At 42.6% G+C, this 22,449-nt stretch overlaps 2 protein-coding genes across 5 annotated transcripts in view; both read right to left on the bottom strand.

Annotated features, from left to right (window-relative positions):
- Nucleotides 1-915: 915 nt before the first annotated feature.
- Nucleotides 916-19,388, bottom strand: LOC146352444 (uncharacterized). 2 transcript variants are annotated; one of them, XM_084834048.1, is made up of 4 exons: nucleotides 18,956-19,388; nucleotides 4,638-4,841; nucleotides 2,612-2,709; nucleotides 916-1,461 (listed from the first exon to the last, which is right to left on the bottom strand). In XM_084834048.1, the coding sequence occupies exons 1-4, from the start codon at nucleotides 19,035-19,037 to the stop codon at nucleotides 1,390-1,392; spliced, it is 456 nt and encodes a 151-aa protein (XP_084690174.1). In that variant the 5' UTR covers nucleotides 19,038-19,388; the 3' UTR covers nucleotides 916-1,389. The 2 variants fall into 2 exon arrangements, with proteins under 2 accessions (XP_084690174.1, XP_084690175.1); XM_084834049.1 differs by lacking the exon at nucleotides 18,956-19,388 and adding an exon at nucleotides 8,576-8,698.
- Nucleotides 19,388-22,449, bottom strand: part of SEMA4D (semaphorin 4D) — a 117,726-nt gene continuing 114,664 nt past the window's right edge. For all 3 annotated transcript variants that reach the window (XM_084834045.1, XM_084834047.1, XM_084834046.1), the window contains one exon: nucleotides 19,388-21,887. In XM_084834045.1, the coding sequence (XP_084690171.1) occupies nucleotides 20,968-21,887 (920 nt within the window). In that variant the 3' untranslated portion in view covers nucleotides 19,388-20,967. The remainder of the gene's footprint in view (nucleotides 21,888-22,449) is intronic.

The following is a 22,449-nucleotide window of genomic DNA, read 5'->3' as shown; positions in this document are numbered from 1 at the left end:
AATTGGACAAATCAGTAGAGGAATGAGAACCTGAGTGAAGTCAACTTGACAGATTTGCACATCCCTAGTAAAGGCTCAAGAGACTAACTTGACTAGTCTTGGCCCATCTTCACCTTGAAGTAGTACATTCAAAATCTGATATATAAAATTTGTGGTAGTTAAAGAATCTTCATACGCTTTGGTGTGCATCTCTATATACCTTTTAGCTCTTATGCAGAACTCTTATTACAACAGTTTTATAATAGAAGCTACTGACCAGCCACTTTCAATTTTAGAATTACTGCACTATGGCCATGAAGTCCTGGAAAAATACCTAATTTATGGAAAAACTCTCAGCTATTTGTGCACAATTTCCATTTGCTTCAGGGAGTGTTGGAGAAACTGACAAAGGGGACTGAAAGTGAAAGAAGCCTCCTCCTATCACTTGCTTATGAATAAATACATAAGAACAGCCATACTGGATCAGACCAAGGGTCCATCTAGTCCAGCATCCTGGACACAGTGGCTGACCAGCTGTCTACCAGGAACCTACAAGCAGGACACAACTGCAACAGCAGCCTCCTATCCATGTTCCCCAGCAACTGGTGTACGCAAGCATACTGCCCCTGATACTGGACATAGCACATAGCTATCAAGCCTAGTAGCCACTGATAGCCTTCCCCTCTAGGAATTTATCTGACCCCCCTTTTAAAACCATCCAAATTGGTTGCCATCACTACTTCCTGTGATAGCAAATGGCATAGTTCAACTATGCTCTGTGTGAAGAAGTACTTTTATCCTGAATCTCCCAACAATCAGCTTCACGAGATGCCTCTGGATTCTAGTATATGAGAGGGAATATGCATATACTCCACCCTATGCATAATTGTGTACACCTCAATCGTGTCTCCCCTTACCCTTTTTTTCCCAAACTAAACAATCCCAGCTGTTGTAACCTTCCCTCACAGGGGAGATGCTCCAGGTCCTTGATGGTTTTAGTTGCCCTTTTCTGAATTTTTTCCAGCTCTACAATAACCATTTTTTGGTGTGGTGACCAGAACCATTTGGAATAGTATTTTAATAAACTCAATCATAGGTTCAATTCCATGTACTATACCACAGGGCCAGCACTTTTCAGCTGGTCTGTTGAACAGGCTAAGACTGAAGTCAGTGGTCATAGCATTTACAAACAGGTGAATTAACAATACCAAATTATTTTCCTTGTAATGGTGAATACTGGGTATCCATTGGCAACACTCATTTATACATTGTTCAAGTCCATTGGGAAAGCAGCAAATAGAGCAGTATTATTCAAAGCAGCGAGGGGAATGTGTTCCACTGCCAGTTTCACCGGAATCTTCAGAGTGCTGTTGACTGATAGCTGACTCTTTTACAGGTGCTGGTTAAAGCTCAGGAAGTTCCCAGTCCTTTGCAGCCACTACTTTCTGCTTCTTGTACTGTGCCCTTCTTGTTGCAGCTTTCCTGAAAAAGGAACCAGAAAAGGCCCTTTAATTCTGCTGTGCCAATATGTGACATTAAATTTAATTGACTTTTCATGCACTCGCTTGTTAATTACGAATCTCTTTTCCCACATATGACCATGAGTTCGTACATTCTCCTTGACTTGCACTGCACTGTCAAAATTTAGTGGCACTGACTTTGCCCAATGAATTCCAACTCAGTGCAATTGATGAAAACTGACAGCATATCTATTAAATTCTGTTCACAAAAGACTGGGTTGGGGATGGACATTTATCTCGCTGCTGTATGCAAAGCAGTTTTGCAATGAACCACTGTGCAGGAAAACGTCAATTTCTTTTTTAAAGACTTCATGAAAAAGCATGGGTCTTTCATGAACTTCTCTGGGATAAATCTTGCCTCATATGCTACCTTTCTATAAGCAGGGAAATTGAGATGCAGTACCTTCTGAGGTGTTAGTCTTATCAGACTGTGGTATAGGTCCTTCCTCTGTGGCTGAATTGCCTTTAGAAGTGTAGATGCATTTGGGAATAAACGATTTGTAAAAAGGCTTAGCTGACCTCCTATGAGAGGGCTACTGCAAGAGGCTTTCTTTTCTTGGGGCTGCATTGGCTGCTTTTGGTCAGGCACTTGAAAGGCAAAGCAGTATAGATAGTGAGTGGTGGATAATGCGACTGATGGGTCTGTCTCCAGGTACAAAGCATGAGGCTATAAACACCACTCCATTAGGATTTAGAACTGGAACACCTTGAATATGTGATGAGCATCTGAACCCGGCTGTGAACAGGTGTGGGAATAGGGAAAAGGTGTAGTTAACTCCGGGTTCAAACCACAGAGTTTCATAGACTGTAAAATTTTCACTAGAGTGCTATGCTAAAATGCCAAGGATTAGTTCTACATGCACCAACTTTTCTCTTGTCCAGGCAACTGGCCAAAAAAGAAAGTAACTGGATTAGCTTAACTTGGGCATTGGGAATGTAGGGGCCTCCAGATAATGTTTGACTGCAACTCCTATCAGCCCTAGCCAACATAATCAATGGTGAAGGATGATGGGAGTTGCAGTCCATCAACATCTGGAGGGCCACACATTCCCCATCCCTGTCCTAACTGAACCAAAGAGCATGGCTCTGTGTATGCCTGTCCTGGCACCGACCCATGTCTTTTTCCACCTCTCCATCATTTTGTCATGTTCATTGACAACACTTCTCCAGCTAGCAAGTTCTCTTGACCACGTGTCCTGATAGCTGCCACCTGAAAACAGCAAGAAATGGAGAAAGTTATTAATTCATCATTATTTAACCATTCAAACTTTTTAAAAGCATCTTTCAAAGTAGTATAATTGGCTCTCTTCTGAAGATATGTACCTTCCCAATACCAACATAAGAACTTGGATTAGAATATGGGAATATTTACTCAGCACTCTTAACATTTCAGGAATATGATCCTCAAAAGATGCAATCTGCTCTTGTGCTGTTTGTAAATCTTATGAAGATGAATGGGAGTTGCATTAAAAAATGCATGGTGGATTATGCACTAGGACTGATAGGAACACTTTTCAGCTTGGAGTGTAAAGAGCCCACAGTTGCATGGTGCTATGTTTTTGCTTGAATTAAACTGCCCAGCAGCAGGCTGCCCGTTTTTCCTCAGCTCAGCACCTACATAGTTTTCCTGCAACCACAACTCATAATTTGCATGGATGTTGATACGCTTAGGCCAGAATGAGTTGGCCTTTTTACGACTCCTAATTAGTGTATCCCCTTTTTACTTGTGATAAAGTACAGCTAAGGTTATGCTCAAAATCCTACAAGCTAGGCTTCAGCAGTATGTGAACCAAGAACTACCGGAAGTACAAGCTGGGTTTCGAAGAGACAAAGGAACTAGAGATCAAATCGCCAACATTCGCTGCATCATGGAGAAAGCAAGAAAATTCCAGAAAAACGTCTATTTCTGCTTCATTGACTACGCTAAAGCCTTTGATTGTGTGGATCACAAAAAACTCTGGCAAATTCTTACAGAGATGGGAGTACCAGACCACCTTACCTGTCTCCTGAGAAACCTGTACGAGGGTCAAGAAGCAACAGTAAGAACCGGATATGGAACAACCGATTGGTTCAAAATTGGGAAAGCAGTACGACAAGGCTGTATATTGTCGCCCTGCTTATTTAACTTATATGCAGAGTACATCATGCGAAACGCCGGGTTGGATGAATCACAGGTCGGAATTAAGATTGCCGGGAGAATTATCAACAACCTCAGATACGCAGACGATACCACCCTAATGGCAGTAAGCGAAGAGGATCTAAAGAGCCTCTTGTTGAGGGTGAAAGTGGAGAGTGCAAAAGCTGGTTTGAAACTCAACATTAAAAAAACGAAGATCATGGCATCTGGCCCCATCACTTCCTGGCATCTAGAAGGGGAAGAAATGGAAGCAGTGACAGATTTTATTTTCTTGGGCTCCAAGATCACCGCAGACGGTGACTGTAGCCATGAAATTAAAAGACGCTTGCTCCTGGGGAGGAAAGCTATGGCAAACTTAGACAGCATAGTAAGAAGCAGAGACATCACCTTGCCGACAAAGGTCCGTCTAATCAAAGCTATGGTTTTCCCAGTAGTAACGTATGGCTGTGAGAGCTGGACTATAAGGAAGGCTGAGTGCCGAAGAATTGATGCTTTCGAACTGTGGTGCTGGAGAAGACTCTTACGAGTCCCCTGGACTGCAAGGAGGTCAAATCAGTCCATCCTAAAGGAAATCAACCCTGACTGCTCATTGGAAGGACAGATACTGAAGCTGAAGCTCAAACATTTTGGCCACCTAATGCGAAGAGAAAACTCCCTGGAAAAGACCCTGATGCTGGGAAAGATTGAAGGCAAAAGGAGAAGGGGACGGCAGAGGATGAGATGGCTAGATAGCATCACCGATGCAATGAATATGAACTTGAGCACACTCCAGGTGAGAGCATAGGACAAGAAGGCCTGGCTTGCTGTGGTCTATGGGGTCATGAAGAGTCGGACGCGACTGAACAACAACAACAAGGTAGCAAACACAAATTTCTTCATGCAGGATTCTTGTGTGTGCCTATTTGGATCTGTGGCATCATAAGTGGCACAACTTCTGAAGGTTTGTGCGACCGTCTACATTTTTGACAAAAATGTGTTACTGCACAACATGGTACCATTACCTTCAATAGTGATATATGATGTCAGTGTTTTGTTTCCAGCTTTTGAGATCACTAGGCAGCTGTATTCTGAATCTTGTGCTAAAGCATCTTTCATCCAGCTTAGGAGATGTACTTGACCGTTGGCCAGCTCGTGGGTCTGCTCGTTCACGCATGCCTCCATTTTCCGCCCATTCTTTTTCCAAACAAAATGTGCATCTCTGGGCCCTATGGAAAATTGCACTTAGCTAATCAACTATGACAGATCAAACACAAATATATATTGTAAAGTCCCTTTAAAGTGTGAAAAGACTAAAACAGCTGTTTAGGTTCTCCAGGCCTTACTAGGAAACTGAACCATTTTGCATGGCATGCTTCAAGAAATATTCCTTTTTGATCCCGGAAGCCAATTTCTTTCATGTACAAGTTGTCAGAATCTTAACATCAAAACCAAAAGGATGGGATGCCAAGCTTCTTCCTTCAAAGTCCTGTTCCCTTTTCATATATTCCTTTTTCACTTGAAGCTTTCAGTTGAGTTTGTAAACATCCTATTTTGTTTTATTTGAGCCCTTTCACCAAGATAATGGCAAAGGCCATTCAACAGGATGTAGACTGCTCAGGATCTTAGCCAGGGCCAGCCCAGCTGTGGAAGTTTGCTTGGGCTGATAATATTTTAGGGGTGCCAACAAAGCAGCATGTAATCCATGAGATGCACAGCAGAATCTCCTCTGATTATTTAAAAAGTACTGGGGTGCAACTGCACAGGATTTGAGAGCTGTACCCCAACATCCTCTGGGATTGCAAGAGATCACAGGGTGCATCTTTCAGATCCCACAAGAAATGGCAAACTACCTAGACCAGTCCAGCTGATAGGGTAATGTCACATAGTGACTGGAGTGTTAAACTATGAGCAGGGAGACCTGGGTTCAAATCCCTACTCAATCATGAAACTCAGTGGACCAGTCATCCTCTCAGTCTAGCCCTCCTCACAAGATTAGTGCAAGGATAAAGGGTGAGAACCATATGTGCTACCTTGAGCTCCTTAGACTGGTTAGGTATTTTCTCCACTCTACATGGAATTCAAGTGGACAATGGCTGTGGTGTGGCAATTCCAACAATGAGCCTGGAGCTTATACATCCTTGGTTCAGAGTAGGGGTGCAGGTCCAGTGTCCCAATCTGACCCTCCAGGGTTCCCCAGATGGCCCCACCCTCTCCCCCAACCACCAATTGTTTGGTGGCTTAAGAATATAAGAAGAGCCCTGCTGGATCAGAACAAGGGTCCATCTAGTCCAGCATTCTGTTCACACAGTGGCTGACCAGCTGTTAACCAGGAACCCACAAGCAGGGCATGAGTTCAACAGCACCCTCCCACCTGTGTTCCCCAGCAACTGGTGTACATAGGCTTACTGCCTCTGGTACTGGAGGTAGCACATACCCATCAAGACTAGTGGCCATTGATAGCCTTTTCCTCAAGGAATTTGTCCAACCCCCTTTTAAAGCCATCCAAATTGGTGGCCATCACTACATCCTGTGGTAGTGAATTCCATAGTTTATGCGCTATGTGAAGAAGTACTTCCTGGCTTGTGTGTGTTTTTCCCCATTCTAAAAGGTTGAAATGCCTCCTAAGGCTTACGTTAGAAGGAAGAGCATTAAGCTACAATATACAGGTATTTTTGGTATTCTGGACTTGCCCCTTTTGCCTTTGGCCCTTCCCACTACTGGAATGTGGCCCACAGCTGAAAGAGGTTCAACACCCCTGGTTCAGAGTCTCACCTCACTTTGAACTCACTTGGTTCAAAGCCATGACCTCATTAAGGTAGGTACTATATTTCAGTCTCTCTCTACTTGTAATATGGGAATAATAATGCTTGCCTACCTTAGGGGTTTGTGGTAGAGAGCTCTAGGAGCATGTTCTCAGGAAAGGCTTTGAACACACAGGCAAAATACTCTCTGAAATTATGATTAGGCTGGGGTAATTTCCCATCCACACAAACAGGCCCAATAGTAAGCATTTGGGGAGAACTATGCACTTGCAAGGAAGCGGCTTCTGAAATTCAGGGCAGGAAGGAACTGATTTGTTTGTAAAGTAACTTTTTGGATCAGGTCCATTGCTTTGCAATTCCAAAGAAACTAGTATCAATATTTTTCGGGAACGTCATGGCTCTTGGAAGCCATTCAACAAATATAATTCACACAACCGTTCTCCGAACAGGCTACCCAAAAGAAACAATCTGTCTGATATAGCCAGCAGATAACTTCAGCAACCTACATGCTTTTGATACCTTCCCAGACAAGATCATCTGGGACAAGCAATGTGGGGTGTGACTGAATAAATGCTAGCTATGCTACTTTGCTCTTTTCCCATGAACTTTCTCCCCCTCCTCTGAACACAAACTATAGATTTTTATTTTCACATAGAACGGGAATCTCAGTGGCAGGATAAAAGCCCTTGTTGAACTCTCTTTCTGAACTTCATGGAGGGGTGGGAATCTTTACATGGAATATATGTGTGTGTATAATTTCAAATCCAAAACATTCCTATTCAGAGTGCTAATAGATACCTACCCTTTCTCTTTTGATTATATAATTTGCGTCCTTCATCCTCCGCACCCACAGCAATTAGAAAAATGAGAATTTCAATTTAATATTTAAGAAAAGACGTTGGTCCTACAGACACCTTCAACCAGTAACAATTTCCAGAGAAGTAGTTGTGTTAGTTGTTGCAGCAACAGCAACGAAGAGTCTTGCGGCACCTTCACTGTGTAGTCTTTAAGGTGCCACAAGACTCTTCATTGTCGTTGAACCAGTAATTTGTTTTATGGATGTCAGAGAGCTCCACTGCACCCACATACTTTACCCCCGCTCCCTAGATTGGCTTCCCCATTCATTCAATGTGAAGACGCAGCGCAGTGTACTCTTTCTTTTCTGCACTGTAAATTTGCTCCTTCCATTGGTGTGAATGGGGCAGCTGGCAACAGATCCACATTCACCGCTGTGTGCAAGCAAACCTCTAAGCCATAGTGGATAAATCCAAAACTTCTTAAACATGGTTCTGTACATTCATACTTGCAATGAATATTCCTTGCTGCTTACTTTAAAATCTCTGTCCTACAGTGAGCCACAAGTTGCTATACCACGGAATTACAACCATCGACCTACAGCCTAATCCTATGCATGTTTACTCAGAAGTAAATCCCACTGAGTTCACTGGCGCTTACTCCCAAGGGTGCACAGGATTGCAGCCAGTCCTACAGCCCATCAGCAGCTGACCTCCCATGGGCTTGCTGTAAGACACTGTGCTCCTGGCAGAGCAGCACTTCTGCAACACTTGGGCCCCCGGAGCATCCCGCGGCATGCCAGTGGAAACCTCTGCTGGCACAGATAAAACTACTGGCAGAGTTTCGCTGGTGGCAGAGGCGACGGGGTGATCCAGGGGCCTGCCGTAGGTGGATTCTCCAAACAAGGGGGGGGGGAACTATGCCAGCTCTGGGGCAGGTGTAGTGATTTCCCCTCCTATTAGGGAACATTTCCATGCAGACACACAATGGAACAGGAAGGGGGCAAGGAACCCCCAGTCCCCCCGTCCCCAGCGTCTCTCCTGGCTAGCACACACTGTCAGACTTAGAGTCATAGGGTTGGAAGGGGCCTATAAGACCATCAAGTCCAACCTCCTGCTCAGTGCAGGAAGCCTGATTCCCAGGCGGCCTCCCATCCAAGTACTAACCAGGGCTGACCCTGCTTAGCTTCCGAGATCAGACGAGATCGGGTGCATCCAGTCCTTTTATGTAGTGGCGAGTCCTCCCCCACCCCTCCATAAGATTGCACTGTTAGGGTGCAATCCTCTATACACATTCACCCTGGAGTAAGCTCCATTGGACTCAATAGAACTGAGTAGTCTTGAATAGGATTGCACTGTTACAAATATAAGTTCAGCCCTGCTCGATCAGACAAAAAGGCTTACCTAGTTCAGCATTTTGTTCCCACAGGGGCCAACCAGATGCTTCTGGGACACAAGTGCAAAAGCATTATCCTACCTATGTTCCCCAGCACATGGTATTCAGGGGAGCCTACTGCCTCTGAATGTGGAGGTTTGTATATGGACTTGCTTTTATTGCTGGTAGATACTTGCTCCACAGTGCACTACAAAGTGCTGTTTGTATCTATTTTTGAGATTACAATTTAAGGAAGGGGACAAACTCAGCCTGGCCTGCTCTTGTGCTTTTAACAGCAGCTTGATCTGTTAAAAGAAACAGGAGCAGGGGTTAGAAAAAACCAACAGTTGGCAACCTCAGTACAATGTTGTATGTGAAGCAATGATACTCCTGAAAAATGGTTCACTATAAGATGCCATGACCAGGACCAATGTCCTTTATATTTAGGGCTTCTGTAGCTATAATGAGCAGTTAAACCAGCAGCAATCGTGAACTCATTTAGATTGCTGAAGTCTCTCCGCTTCATCGCAGCAACTTCAAGATCTGTTGAATACTTACTTTCATTGTGATCCTCTCCTCATGGATGCTTGCAGGATCAGAAAAATAAAACAGTTACAGAACACAAAAAATTGGAGTGCACATACATTAATTAGCATACTAGTACAAATGAGTAATAGAAACATAGAGCTGGAGCGGGTTGGGGAGGCCACCTCATCCAAGTCCCTGCTCAGGGCAGAAAATCCAGAGCTAGACCATCCCCCACAGATGGTTTCCGACTTATGCCTGAAGACCTCCAGCAAGGGAAAGTCCACTAGCCATCTAGATGTTTTGGCCTACAACTCCCATAATCTCTTATCATTGGCTATGCTGGCGAGGGCCACAAGTTGTCCTACCCTGCTCTAGGTCATTGGTTCCATTGTCAAACTACTCTTACCATCAAGATGTTTCTCCTAATGTTCAACTGAACTCTACCCTATTTAGGACCAACACATCCAGCATTTCTTTTGAAGGTAAAGGTGCTGCACCTGTGTGCCCTAAAATGCAGGAGAAGTGGCAGCAGCAGAAAAAAAAAATTACCTAGTACCTGGAAATGGTGTATGTATGATTTGGGCTGATTTTTCAGATTTTGCTGGGCATGCACCTTCTCTATGGAACAGACACATCTGTACCTCTTTCTACATTACATCAAGACAAGATGTAAGACACAGCTGGCTCCACTAAAAACCTGTAGAGCTCCAACAATGTATACGAAGAACTGAGCCAAGTACACCTGCCTGGTGGTTGGGGAACCACTATGAAGAGCTCCCACCAAAGGAACCCACCAAAGGAATTAAAAGAGGCCTCTCCATGGGGTTATTGCTTTGATATAACATTGGTCTAAAGTCTGATTGTCTAAGGCTGAAAATCTATACACACATAACATGAGAGAAAGTCCCACTGCTGAGTAAAATCTGTTTAGATGTAGGCCAGTATATAAATGTTGTAAACAAACAAACAAACATGCATAGGACTGTGCTATTGTTCTGCTATTTACTCAGTTCTCAATATACACTATACGTTCGAAAACTACACAGTCCCCCAATTATTAATAACAATAAAAATGCCCCCTCTTTAATGAGCTTCCGTCATGCATTAAAAACGTTGTTGTTCAGGCAGGCATTTGGGGTGGGTTAGGGTATTTTAGAAAATGTTTTTATTGTAGAATTTTATTGTTTTAAACTGTTTTTATTGTATGTTGTACATCGCCCAGAGTGGCTGGGTGACCAGCCAGATGGGCGATTAATAAATTTAATAATAAATAAAAAATAAAAAAAGAATGATTGCGTGGTGGGAAAACTAGTGAAGCCTGATTTTTGTTCATTTGCAGCTGGCCAAGACAACTGGCAGGAATATTAATTTAATATTATTCAGATCTTCATTTATTTAAAAAAGATGGGCATCATGTTTAGAAATAGTACTGGCCTGAGTAGGTGATAGAAATGTGCTGGGTTTTGTTGTAAGCTCACACTCTGAGAAAGTGACTTCCCTTGAAGAAACAAACCCAGAGTAGGTGATACTGAGTCACCTAACAAAGCATTGCAAGCCAGAATAAATCAAGATGCAGCCATACCATCGTTCAATTTTACTTATTGCCTGTCCTATTTCTGGAGCTAATCTGGTTTCAGCTTAGATGAAGGTCTTCCTGAAGGTCGCTAAAAACAAGATGATCAAGGATGGAAATCAAGTTGAGAGATATGACTAGCAGCAAGGTACAAGTACAAGGTAAATTGCCAGGAAGAATAAAGAGCTTAGAGTTGCGTCTCTAAGTTGCGTCTACCTAGAAACCTTGCTCCAAACTCCCAGCCCTGGAAGTCATCCTTTGGGTACAAATCCAGTGACACTGACTCTGATCATCACTAGGCCAGTATACAAAGTGAAGAATTCTCGTATCAAAACAGAGACGATGTGGGGCTAGTCTAATAAAAATGGCTCTGTTTCCTTAAGTGCTTACAACAGTTCATCTGGGGTGGGGTGGGGGCAGATATTTGAACCAAGACTGATCTATTGCCAGTTAGAAACCAAAGCTTCTAAGTATAGTATAGTTATGCCAAAAAGGAGGTCTGTGGAGCACGAACTATTTCTTCTCTTAACTAGGCAAGAGGCACCGAAAGGAATGGCACCAGAAGAAATGGATCTAAAATGCATGTTCCACAGTAGTAAAATTTAATCTCAGAAGTGAAAGCCACATCTGGAGTAATCCACTGTGGCTAGGCCTGCAGCTTTGTGAGCTGAACATACTGTGGGACAAACAAGAATTCTCTAACAATGTAACTTTGAAGGCCCTTTTATGCAAAAGTACCATTTGCTATGGCTTATTGTAATCTGGGCCTGAGTAGAAACTGGCAAGCAATTCTTGATCCCTAAGTGGTAGACAGAAAGTGTTTTCATTTCCTGTGACCCTTACAGCCTATTAGGCAGTTGTCTAATAGGCTGAAAATTGCTAATTCAGAAAACTGTGTTCAAGGAGACGACTAAAAAAACAACCCAGTATCTAAGATAAGAGATGGGAACAGGGCGGAAAACATAAAAATCTGATTCAGCACATGCTGTGATTGAGGGGAGAAGCCAGCTGCACAATGAAATATCATCTGGAAATTAATCAGAGCAGGAGCCACTGCACCCAGCAGCAGCTTGAGATAATGGTGGAGCTTTATGTAGCTTCTGGGGTCAGCAGTTAATTTCTAATGAGAGATTCTGGGACTCAAGCCTACCTAGAAACCTTGCTCCAAACTCCCAGATGTGTGATGACAGGCTGTGATTACTGAGTGGGGATGAAAATGCTTTCAGCAGATGCTTGCAGACACGCTCATTATTATTTCACATGTTCCAGAACTGAACCCGGAGGGCATTAAAAAGCGATCCAGGTGTTGATCTGTTGCCTGCCTTGAGTCAAATTAAGCACTTGCTCCAATGGGAACAGGTTGCATCTCTTTGATGACAAATGCAGCTAGTACTTCCAGTACTCAGATTAGGCTAGAAGTGTCCCGGACAAGCTGATCCAGAAGCCAGGAGGCCTAGGAATGAGTTCTGTTATTTACATGTCATAGTGAGAAGATTCCTCCTCTCCAGTGACCCTGCAGCTACAGAGTGAGGAAAAGCATACAGATAGACAAAACAGGAGATACTAAATTAATTGGTGGTTCTAAGACCAACAACAGGCTTGCAAATAACTGGATTTTTACAAGTATTGCCACAGATTAGTACTTTGAATGGTAGGCTACGTTTGATTGGTTTTTGTCCTTTTCAACTTCCCAAGAGCCCAGTCTTTGCAAGTCCAGGCTCCTATTCCAGTTTAATGAATCCAGACTCCACCATCTCTTAGAACACATACTCAGAATCAGAATACTTAACCTTGAATGCACTTTAACCACCAATTCTTTTCCTGCTTGGAAATTGTTGTTAAGGATGAAAATGCTCACTCCACCCAAATAACTTTCTCCAAGCAGGAAAATAATTTTTTTTTATTATTTATTTATTTATTTATTTATTTATTGCATTTATATCCTGCCTTTTTTCCTCCAAGGAACTCAAGGCAGCATACATGATCCTCCTCCTTCCTCCATTTTATCCTCACAACAACAACCCTGTGAGGTAGGTTGGGCTGAGAGTCTGTGACTGGCCCAAAGTCACCCAGTGAGCTTCCATGGCTGAGTGGGGACTAGAACCCGGATCTCCCGACTCCCAGTCCAGCACTCTAGTGGTTAAAGTGTGTTCTGATTTTGAGTATCTGGCCTAAGAGATGGAATATAAATCACAGAACAGTGAACAAGGGCTTTCCTGCAAAATACACAAAACCAAGAAATGCTTGGTATGAACTCTATGGCTGTTGCACCAGCTGAGAAACAGAAGGTAAAGAAAGGGTGCATTTTAATGGACAGGAAGGAGGAAAATCAAGGCTACACTTCTACAAGGGGAAAGGTGGTCAGCTAAAGATGATTCTGAATATTAAGACATAGGTTACATTTTTATCACGAACTGAGTTTTCCCAGAATCATGGCTGAGAAGCCTAATTTTATAGACCATGTTCAAAGTAACACTCTTGAAGAAGAAAAAAAAGTACAGATAACCTGCTAATTTTGCACAATGGGCAATTTTGTTCAATTGCTACTTACTTTGCAAAAGCTGATGTGGGACTCGGGTCTCTCTCTGATAAGCAATGCTGCACACAAAATGTTGCTTACAAAATATATAAGCCACAAACTAACATGAAAGTGTAGCCACAGCTTCTTCCAGGAATGTGCAGCTCCAGAGATAAGCCAGATAAAAGAGCAGACAACTTAAGGATTCTGCTGGCTCAAACAACGGGTCCAATCTAGTCTAGCAGCCCAGTCCTGTTTGTTCCTCAGCAACTAGTATTTAGGGGCATACTGCAACAGTGCCAATACAAACCTTTGGGAGAATACACTGCTTATTTTTCTCTATTGTGAAAAGTCAATTTCCTGTTCTGTATCCAGTTAATGAGCCATAAGGGGGCCTGCTCTCTCATCCCAGGACTGTTAAATTTATTCAGGGGCCTTTGTCTGTCAAAAGCATTTTTAGAAGTCCCAGTATAGGACTGTCTACTGCCTGTATCTACATTCTCAAAGAACTCTGAAAGGTTGATCAGGCAGGGCTTCCCTTTGCAAAAGCCACGCTGATTCTATCTTCCAACCCCTTGGTCAACAACCTAGCTTAGTGGCAAGTTGAACGTTTTTATTACAAAGGTCAACAAGTCCACACTTCAGTTTCCCAAGAACTCTTGGGTTGTAAGTGGTCTGGATCCAGTGGATAGCGGGGTGGAGAGGCGCTCAGGAAAAACACTTACTGAGCCTTTCTCCCTTGTTGCCATCACTAACACCTGCTCACTCACATAGAGAACCAGCTGTCAAGCAGGCAACAGTGAAAGGTAGAGCATCTTTGCCACCACCACTGCTTGCCTGCCAACTTACCCTCAGGCCATTGGTGGGGATTGGGCCCAGTGGACCCGAGCAAGTGGGGGCCACTGCCCCTTGCCACCACTGTTTTGGAGCAGCACCCGCGGAGGGAGCCAGTTGACGGTAGGCAGTGAACCGATACTTCTGAGTCAGAACTCAACGCTGCTGGGCTGCTTAGTAGCAGAAGCATCCTGGATAAATGGACGAGTCTTTTGTTTTAGCATGAGCAACAACTAACGTAGCAGTTTCCTGTCTTTAGCTCTCTTTCCCACCCAAAACTAGCCTTGTCTGGTCTCCTGCAGTGGGGTTTGATTCTCTTTCTGACATCTCTCTTTCATCTCAAATGTTTACTATATTTCAGCAACACGCTCGCTCCTTTCTGGATAAGTCTGCACAGACGCTTCCTGCAGGTCCAACCTGTTAAGATGGATACAGATAACGTACCTCTCCAGTCAAAAAATGGCATGGTCCAGTGATGAACCTGCCTGCTAAACACAGCACAAAACACCATGAGTGTGTCAATCTGTACATCTGTGCTAGACTTAACCAAAAAAAAAGGTCCTCTCTCCAATTCAGGGCTTTCAGGAAAGCAGTTGCTTTTCATAGAAGTTATTGCCTCAAGGAAAAACATAGGGTACTTTCATATGAATGAACCTCGAGTAGAGGTATTAAACAGTAAACTCAGAAGAGTGGCCAAAAAACTAGAGCTTGTAAGCTTGTTCATGTAAAGACTCAAGCCATCTACTAACAGTATTGTCTAAATGGTTTGGGGACAGGGAACCTTAAAGGCTGCTTCTCCCATAGGAGCCTACTACCATTTCAATTTATCTGAACCATCATTGAATGAATATATTTAAAATATAGTTTTGATCAAGTATGAAGTTTATTGGAGTCAGAATCTTAGAGCAAATTCAGACATTGTATTTCTTGATTCAGTTAGTCCTGGCTGTCACCAAGTATGAGCTTGTGTGTACAAATGTAACGTGTGCATACCAAACAAGTACTCTGTAATCACAGCAGCTTGAGAAAGCACCCAGAGATGACCGACATTGTGATATCTCCACAAGTGCTCGGTGTACATCTGAAGTTGTGTTGTGTTCAGAACAGGACTGGATACGCATGCTGAGCTGCAATATATTTTATAATTCTCAGTTGTGAATTCCAGATGATGAAGCAAGAGATTCTTTGTTCTTCTTGTTCTAAATGAGACCTTACAGAAAGGGGTGAGGAATTAACCAGATCTCTGGAAGGATACTAAAAAGTTGTGAGAGAATTAGTTCTAATATTAGAAGAGGGGAGAGGGTGAAGCTTCAATCAAGCACAGAAAGCACAGTAGAGCTAAACATAGCACAGAGCCTTTTCTATCTTTCATTATGTCTATCCTGCAACTTTCCAGGGTAGTGCTGTACCCACAACTTGAAGCACAAAAAGGTACCATTCATCTAGTATGCTTCTGCATTAAACAGACCAGAGATCATCCCTGCGAGCCACATGGATGGGAAGTAGCACAGACAGACGTTCCTTGCCAATGTGGATGCATGGAACAATGTGATTCACAAAACCTTCAACATACAGACAGGCTACAGTCAATTCAAGTCAATACACTTCTTCCCCCACAGCCCCAACTCAGCACATTCCCAGTGACCTGGTTCGCACAACACGATAAGCCACGGTGGGTTGCCACCATGTGTTGTTTCAAGGTAGCTTATCGTGACGTCTGAACCTGAGCAGCTTTTTAATTGTGGGTTGTTTTCTACCAAGAAGTTACTCTGAGAACCCATGGCTTGCTGTTGGGTTGTTCAGTGTGGTTTGTCATGAAGTCCAAACCCAGAACAGCGACTTCATCATGGGTTGTTGGGAACGGTAAGAAAGCCATGGGGCAAAAGCAGCAAAAAAACCCTGTCGCTCCTTGCAATTTCACTAGTGTTCCTGTCATCCTCCCTCATCTCTTGTCAGTGCCCCCCGCCCCGTGCTCTTAGAAACTGAGAAGGACAGACACTGGAGAGTGTCTTGAATGTGTTTGCAACTTTTTCTTTTTCGGCCTTGCGCAAGTGCGCACATTCGAAAGTCTGCAGCTCTGAAATTGGCTTAATTTTTCCCTCCACTTTACTGTTCTGCCATGAATTTGCATATTTTTACTGATCCCACTCGCTGCTCTGCTTTGAAATTTGGGTACATTTATTGATCCACCTCACTTGTCTGCCTTGAAATTTGCATATCTTTACCATCACTGCTCTATAATGCATATGTATATCTGATAGCTAACAATGTAGACCAGTGGAGGGAAACAAGCATGAAGTGTGTATGGGGGTGGGGGGTGGAAGCTGAAAGCAGCTGATGGCTGCAGGAGGAGCTTTTGGGGGCAGGTATTATTACTTCAGGAGTAAGTGGAGCAGACTTTTTTAAAAAAGTGTTCTCTAGCAAGGCAAGCACCAAAGCGGAGGAGGACATTGACAACAGGATATTGGTATGCTGGGCTAAATAGCTGAGAGGCGGTCTTGTGCTCCTGTGCACTTGTGCAAGACCCGCAATAATAATTTTTTAAAAGGGCTCAAAAAATTATATACATCTGGAAATCTGATGTGGGAGTGAGGGGGTGTTCCGCTCATAAACTGGCAACCCTGTAGTCCAATTGCAGCAGGGGGGCTGACTTAGGGATCAAGGAAAAGAAGTTTTCTGCTGCAAAGGTGCCCAGGATATGTGCTAGGGGTGGGCGGGAGGACTAGGGGGGAATTCCACGGCAAGACACTGTGCGCCTGATCATTTGTTGGGAGTAACAGCTGTTCTCAAGCAAACAACCAACCCATGGTGGCTTGTTGTGATATGTGAACTTGCCCACTGCCTGAGGTCATTTTCATACAACCTATTTCCTTCTGTGTGATCCAGTAAAAAAAAAGTAGAACTTCACCAGCAATTATGTCCAACAGCCCGTATTTTAGCAGGAAGTGGTGATTTGACAGTCATATCATGAGTGAGCAAACCAGAAGACAAGTGAAAATAGAACCTAGCAACAGCCTACAACAGCCTTTCCCAACTTGGTGCCTCCAAATGGCTTAGATTACAACTCACATCAGCCCCAGCAAGCATGGCTAATAGCCAGGAATTCTGGAAACTCAAATCCAAAACATCTTGAGGGCACCAGGTTGGGGAGGGCTGGACTACACCAATAGCTACCTACATGTTTCAAATGTAGCAGTTATAAAGTTTATTAATTAATTAATTTCTATACCACCCAGTAGCCGAAGCTCTTTGGATGGATGGTTCACAATAATTGAAACCATAAAATTCAACATATTTGTTGTTTTATGCAAATAGGTATCTTATGTGGTATATATTGTTATGTTTGGGACAAATAGCCTCTGTCACCAGTACTAGATTATCTTTGAAACAATACATACATTGTGATGTACTGGGGGGGTGAACCATGCAGTTAAAAAGAGAGTGGGAAACTCTTTCCCTAATCAAAGCCAAAAAACACCACAGTAGGCATTGCATTTTTCTTTGCATTCCTCCAAATTTGAATCTCTGAATGGAGAGGTTGTATTACTGATTTTAAACGATGTGTGTGCATGGGAGGAATTCGGCAGCCAGAACAGGGCTATTTTTGTAATCTGATCACAGTTGGATAACAAGCAAGGACAGAGTCATAGCAGCACCTGACCCTTTAGCTATACAAATCACACCATGCACTAAGCAGCAACGTAGAGAGTTATTAACAATGTTCTTAACGGTGCTAAGCCCTTTGCCCTAATTAGAAGATGCACACCAACCACTGGGACAGGACATTAATTATTTCACAGGGTTAGAAAATCAGCTTAGAACATCAAAGTAAGTTAAACATTTGGGATAAATTTTCATCACAGAATTCAAGTTGCAAACAACATCTGCATTGTGTATAGAAAATGTAGGAAATGCACACCCCTTTACTTTAACTAGATTATTAGACGATATTACCTATGTCCACATGAACAAACTTGAAACTGGAGTTTAAAGGGACAAGAGGACATTTTGTTTTTGTCCAGCGCTCTGCTACAATACTCACTGCCAAGCCTGTCTTTTTTGTTAGACAAGTAACAGAACAATTGGTTTTATTAAAGTACAATAAATATGAACCTTGTGACTTGGTGTGAACTTCAGGTAAGTTTCCTCTAACAGTGTACTTATTATTCTACAGATCTGAAATGTATTAGTAAAATGGTTTAATTGTACTATGCCCATCCTGAAATGTGATTTGTATAATTGCAAAAAAAGTTGGGTGTGTTTTTTTTTTTACCTCAAAATGTAACATTTCATCAACCTTTCAAATAACAGTCAAGAATGTTTTTAACCCAGAGCAGGATTGATGCTGAAGATACATCAATACTAAATGGATTTCCCAGGCAAAAAAATAAATAAATCAGTAAACCAAGGTTAGAAGATACATTCTGAGCAGGAAAATGTTTCAAAAATGCCAGTAAGGTACATTTATGATGCTCAGAGGTGCTCAGCAATGCCGATATGGCCTGAAAGAAATAAGGGGGTGGGCAACCTGTGGCCCCAGGGCCACATGTGGCCATCAGCCTAATTTCAAAAGCCCTCTGCCAATGATCTGTTCAGATCTCTGGTAAGAGTGATCTGTTCCTCCCTGCTAAGCAGGGAGGGAGGGAGGGGGAGCGAGAGAGAGAGAGGGGAGGTGGGAAGGGGGAGAGAGAGAAGTGGTGGCCTTGCTCACCACTGGCTATGCCCACTACCAGCATGCAGCCCCCGGCAGACCACTCCAAGGAGATCCTGCCCTCAACAGAAAAATGTTTCCCCTCCCCTGCTTCACAGTGATCAAAATTCTTGGGTAACGCCCCTACCTTCCTTGCCCATGCAAGTGCTTGGGACAATGTGCAACAAAAATTAAAACAAATACAATTTGGTGAACACCACTTGTGACAAGGCAATGACCAATGGAGAGAGGATCCTCTGACTTACCCGTGGCTTGACAGAAGAGGAGGAAGGTGCTATGGGGATTAACATGCTGGATCTGGTCACTTAGGAAAGGTGGCATCAACATGACTGTGGCAAAATCTGTGCTAGACCAAACATCAGGCTGGGGACTGGTGGGTGAAGGAGGTGAATCACTTTCCACACAGGACAAAGAGGAGGTATCAGTAGGAGGAAAAGCTATAGCAGATGAAGCTGTGTCAGAAGAGGACAGAAAAGAAAGAAGATGGCACTAAGGTAAAAAGTTGTAAGAAACACTTCACAAGCCAAAAAAAGAATGTACAAAGGAAAGGAGAGGGCAGGGAAATAGACAACAATAATGAACATGAATAAAAAGTTATACTAGCTCCCATTCTGTTACCATATGTATGAAGCAGAAAATCATGCCTGTTTAGGTTTTACTGTGAAAAAACCACCAGGTTAAGTCTAAGGTTTATTCTTTTAAGACAAGTTATTATTGCTCAATGACAAAGGATGTACAATTAATTTCAATATTTATTTCAACATTTCCCATATATACATAATTAAAAATAGAAAAATAAAAGCAACAGAATCGTACAAAATATAGAACTGTTTACACTAAGACCATCTAAGGTGAAATGGGGAGGATTTCAGTAATAATGAAGAAAATGGAATATTGGGAGATATTGCCTACTCAACAGTGAGAATGCTCTCTATTTCTAACCTCTATTTCTTACACAGAGCAAAGGAAAGACACAAAGACAGTAAGATACAAGTATTAAAAACTGTACAGCACAAAGGAATTTTACAGACAAATAGTGCCATTGTGAACCACATTTAGTATATCCGAGTCTCAGGAGAGATAAAGTGACTGAACCTTCGGGCAGTTCCTATTAATCTCTTGGCTTCTTTCTCCAGTTGTTTTTTTTTTAAATGTTGCTTGATGTTGTGAAGAATATGTGAAAACATTTGGCAAAACTGGTTACTGGGACTGGGGATCTGATTGCTTTCCAGCTGTGTAAAGAGTTGAAAAATGGTTCACATCCTCAACAGTCTCTTTTCAAAGGTCCATCAAATGCTTGCCAAGTTCTGCATTGTATCCACAAGACACAAACCTAACACATCGATGTGGTCCAGTGACTACTGTTTGCCCACAATAATCCACTTAAAACTTCTTAAGATAAACCCATAAAATCCAGTTAATGTGGCAGTGTCAAACTTTTTTAAAAATATCTCTTTTCTAAAGCTAAGTACCCCACAACCCCAGAAATGAACATTAAGCACTCAAAATGATTACCATATCAATGTCTCTAAAAAGAAAAAATAATAAAAGCATTTAACCAAAGCTTATCCCTGAGAACCTTATGCAAATCTAGCCATATTTGTCCCAATATACATCATGTTCTAAAAAGGTACACAAACAGTTCTGGAAAAATCCAACATTTCTTTTACCAGCTAAAGCTACCAGGCAAAATACAACACACGTATTACACTAAGCATTAAAAATCACTAGAAGCAAAGAAATGTCCCAATCTGGACAAAAAGGCTATAATTTACCAATCTGATAAACTAAACATCATTTCCAATTTGGAATTAAACTGAAATTAGATTTTTAATGGCAGTTAAATAGGTGCAGGCTGGAGCTACTTCAATCCTTTTTTGGCATGGCTCTGCAACAGGAGTTAATTTTACTTTCTACAAAAAAGAGGAATTAATTAAAGTAGTCAGTACGTGCACATGTTAAATCATTCTTGAAAAAAAAAAAAGAACTTAGAAATTCACAATGTGAAACCATAACTGGCCATTTATCATAAAGATAAAACTAACACATAAACATGTGTGTGTAACAGAATGGTTTTCAGAAATAAATGCAAGATTGTTCTTTGCTCTATCCAGGTGTGAAATGACAATGTGTCACTGATAAAATTGAGAACACATAGCCCTTTCTGGCCCAGTTATCACGACTAAAATTCATGTGTTCAAAAATAAACAACTCAAAATGACAGTACTTTCACTATGGAAGTTGTGGGCTTTCCCCTTTAATCACCCTCAGCATCCGAGTCAGCAAATTTCAGTTCACACTTAACGTCAAAAGGTTTGTCCTTGACTTCTTTATAAGACTGTGAATGATCCTCATCATGTTGAACGTGGCCATTTCCATAGTCTGCCTCAGTCTCATACCCTGTGTCATGCGCTGGTTTTGGATGTTCTCCACTTTGGGTCAGGAGACTGCCAGGCTCCACCAGTGTCTCCTTTACACTTTGCTCACAATCAGAAAAATCTGCCTTGGGCTTCTTCTTCCCAAGTAACATAGCAGAGCGGAACTTTAGACATTGGTCTGGCAAATATCCTTTGTAACAATTGTAGGCAAACAGACACAGAAAGAGCACAAAGAAGAACAGAAAGAGAAACATCAAAAGGCAATTATCATTTGACTTTAGAAACATCGTCTTTTCAGGGACCTCAGGAAGCGACTTTGAGCGTTCAATGCCAGAGACAGTGCTCATTAGGATGGGGACAATGGGATTGGTTACTATCCTGGATATTATGAGTGGTACAACTGGAGTGGTTGAAATGTCAGCAGCTGACCTCTGGGAAGCTACCGTTGATGTCTTGGGCACTTCTCCGTTACCTTCTGTCTGGGTGGCTGGCTGGGTTGGGCTCAGAGTGGAGGGTTGGATTCTTTTCAGTTCCAAAACATGTTTAGCTAACACCTGAGAGAACTTCTGATTCTTCACTTTTTCTTCTGACAGGCATTGATAAACGCCACTGTCGCCCTCAGACAAATTGAAGATGAGCAGCGCTTTCTCCAGAAGACGGTACTTAGGGCTTTCCACCTTTAGCACATCATCCTTGAATTTCCAAACCACCTGGGCCAGGTTGGACTTCTGAGAACATTTTAGCTCTGCAGTGCTCCCGTGCTTGAAAGTGTGCTGCAGAGAATGCTCTCTTACTTTATCTGGAACAGCAAAATAAATGTGAACGAGATCAGAGCTGACTTTTTCTTTTCTTTTTTGTGGGTGGGGTAGGCCAATTTAGCCAAGTAGGTATATACAGAAAAATTACCAACTCACAGAGCCTGCTGGCCTGCCAAACCACATTTATGGTGGTATCCAACTGATGACCCTCCACTAACGTAAGGCAGCTGTTAGTGGAACAGGGAGACCAGCATTTTTTGGCTAATCCTCCTCTTCCGGCAGCCCCTGGCACCCTCCACCCCCAAAGTGCTCCAGAGGGTTGTGGGATCCTTCAAAACAGTGTGGAGATAGGGGAGGGACACCAATTGGATGCTACCCTTACTTATGTGTCACAGAGTACCACTTACAATGGGTGTGGCAAGCTACTTGTCTAGGAAGAAATGGTAGTCTACCTAAGCAAATATCTATGGAACTGCTTGCTAAGTTACTGCATTCACAGGAGGGAGTGGGGAAAAGAAATCAGTGCTATTATCACACAAGGCTTTTGTGTGATAATAGCACAGCCCGCCCCACATATGAATTTATTTATTTAGAATTATTTTT

The sequence above is a fragment of the Heloderma suspectum genome, chromosome 2 (genome assembly GCF_057233095.1).
Source record: "Heloderma suspectum isolate Gila_16-S chromosome 2, 16-S_ref, whole genome shotgun sequence".
In the NCBI taxonomy this organism is placed as follows: Eukaryota; Metazoa; Chordata; class Lepidosauria; order Squamata; family Helodermatidae; genus Heloderma; species Heloderma suspectum.
Note: the sequence above shows the minus strand (reverse complement) of the source record. Positions and strands in the feature narration are given on the sequence as shown.

Coding starts and splice junctions, on each gene's coding strand:
- LOC146352444 (XM_084834048.1), bottom strand. CDS start 19,037: ATGTTGATGCCACCTTTCCTAAGTGACCAGATCCAGCATGTTAATCCC. Junction 2,710..4,637: donor ATCATATATCACTATTGAAG/GTAATGGTACCA, acceptor TGCTGTTTTCAG/GTGGCAGCTATCAGGACACG. Junction 1,462..2,611: donor AGAGGTGGAAAAAGACATGG/GTCGGTGCCAGG, acceptor TTCCTTTTTCAG/GAAAGCTGCAACAAGAAGGG.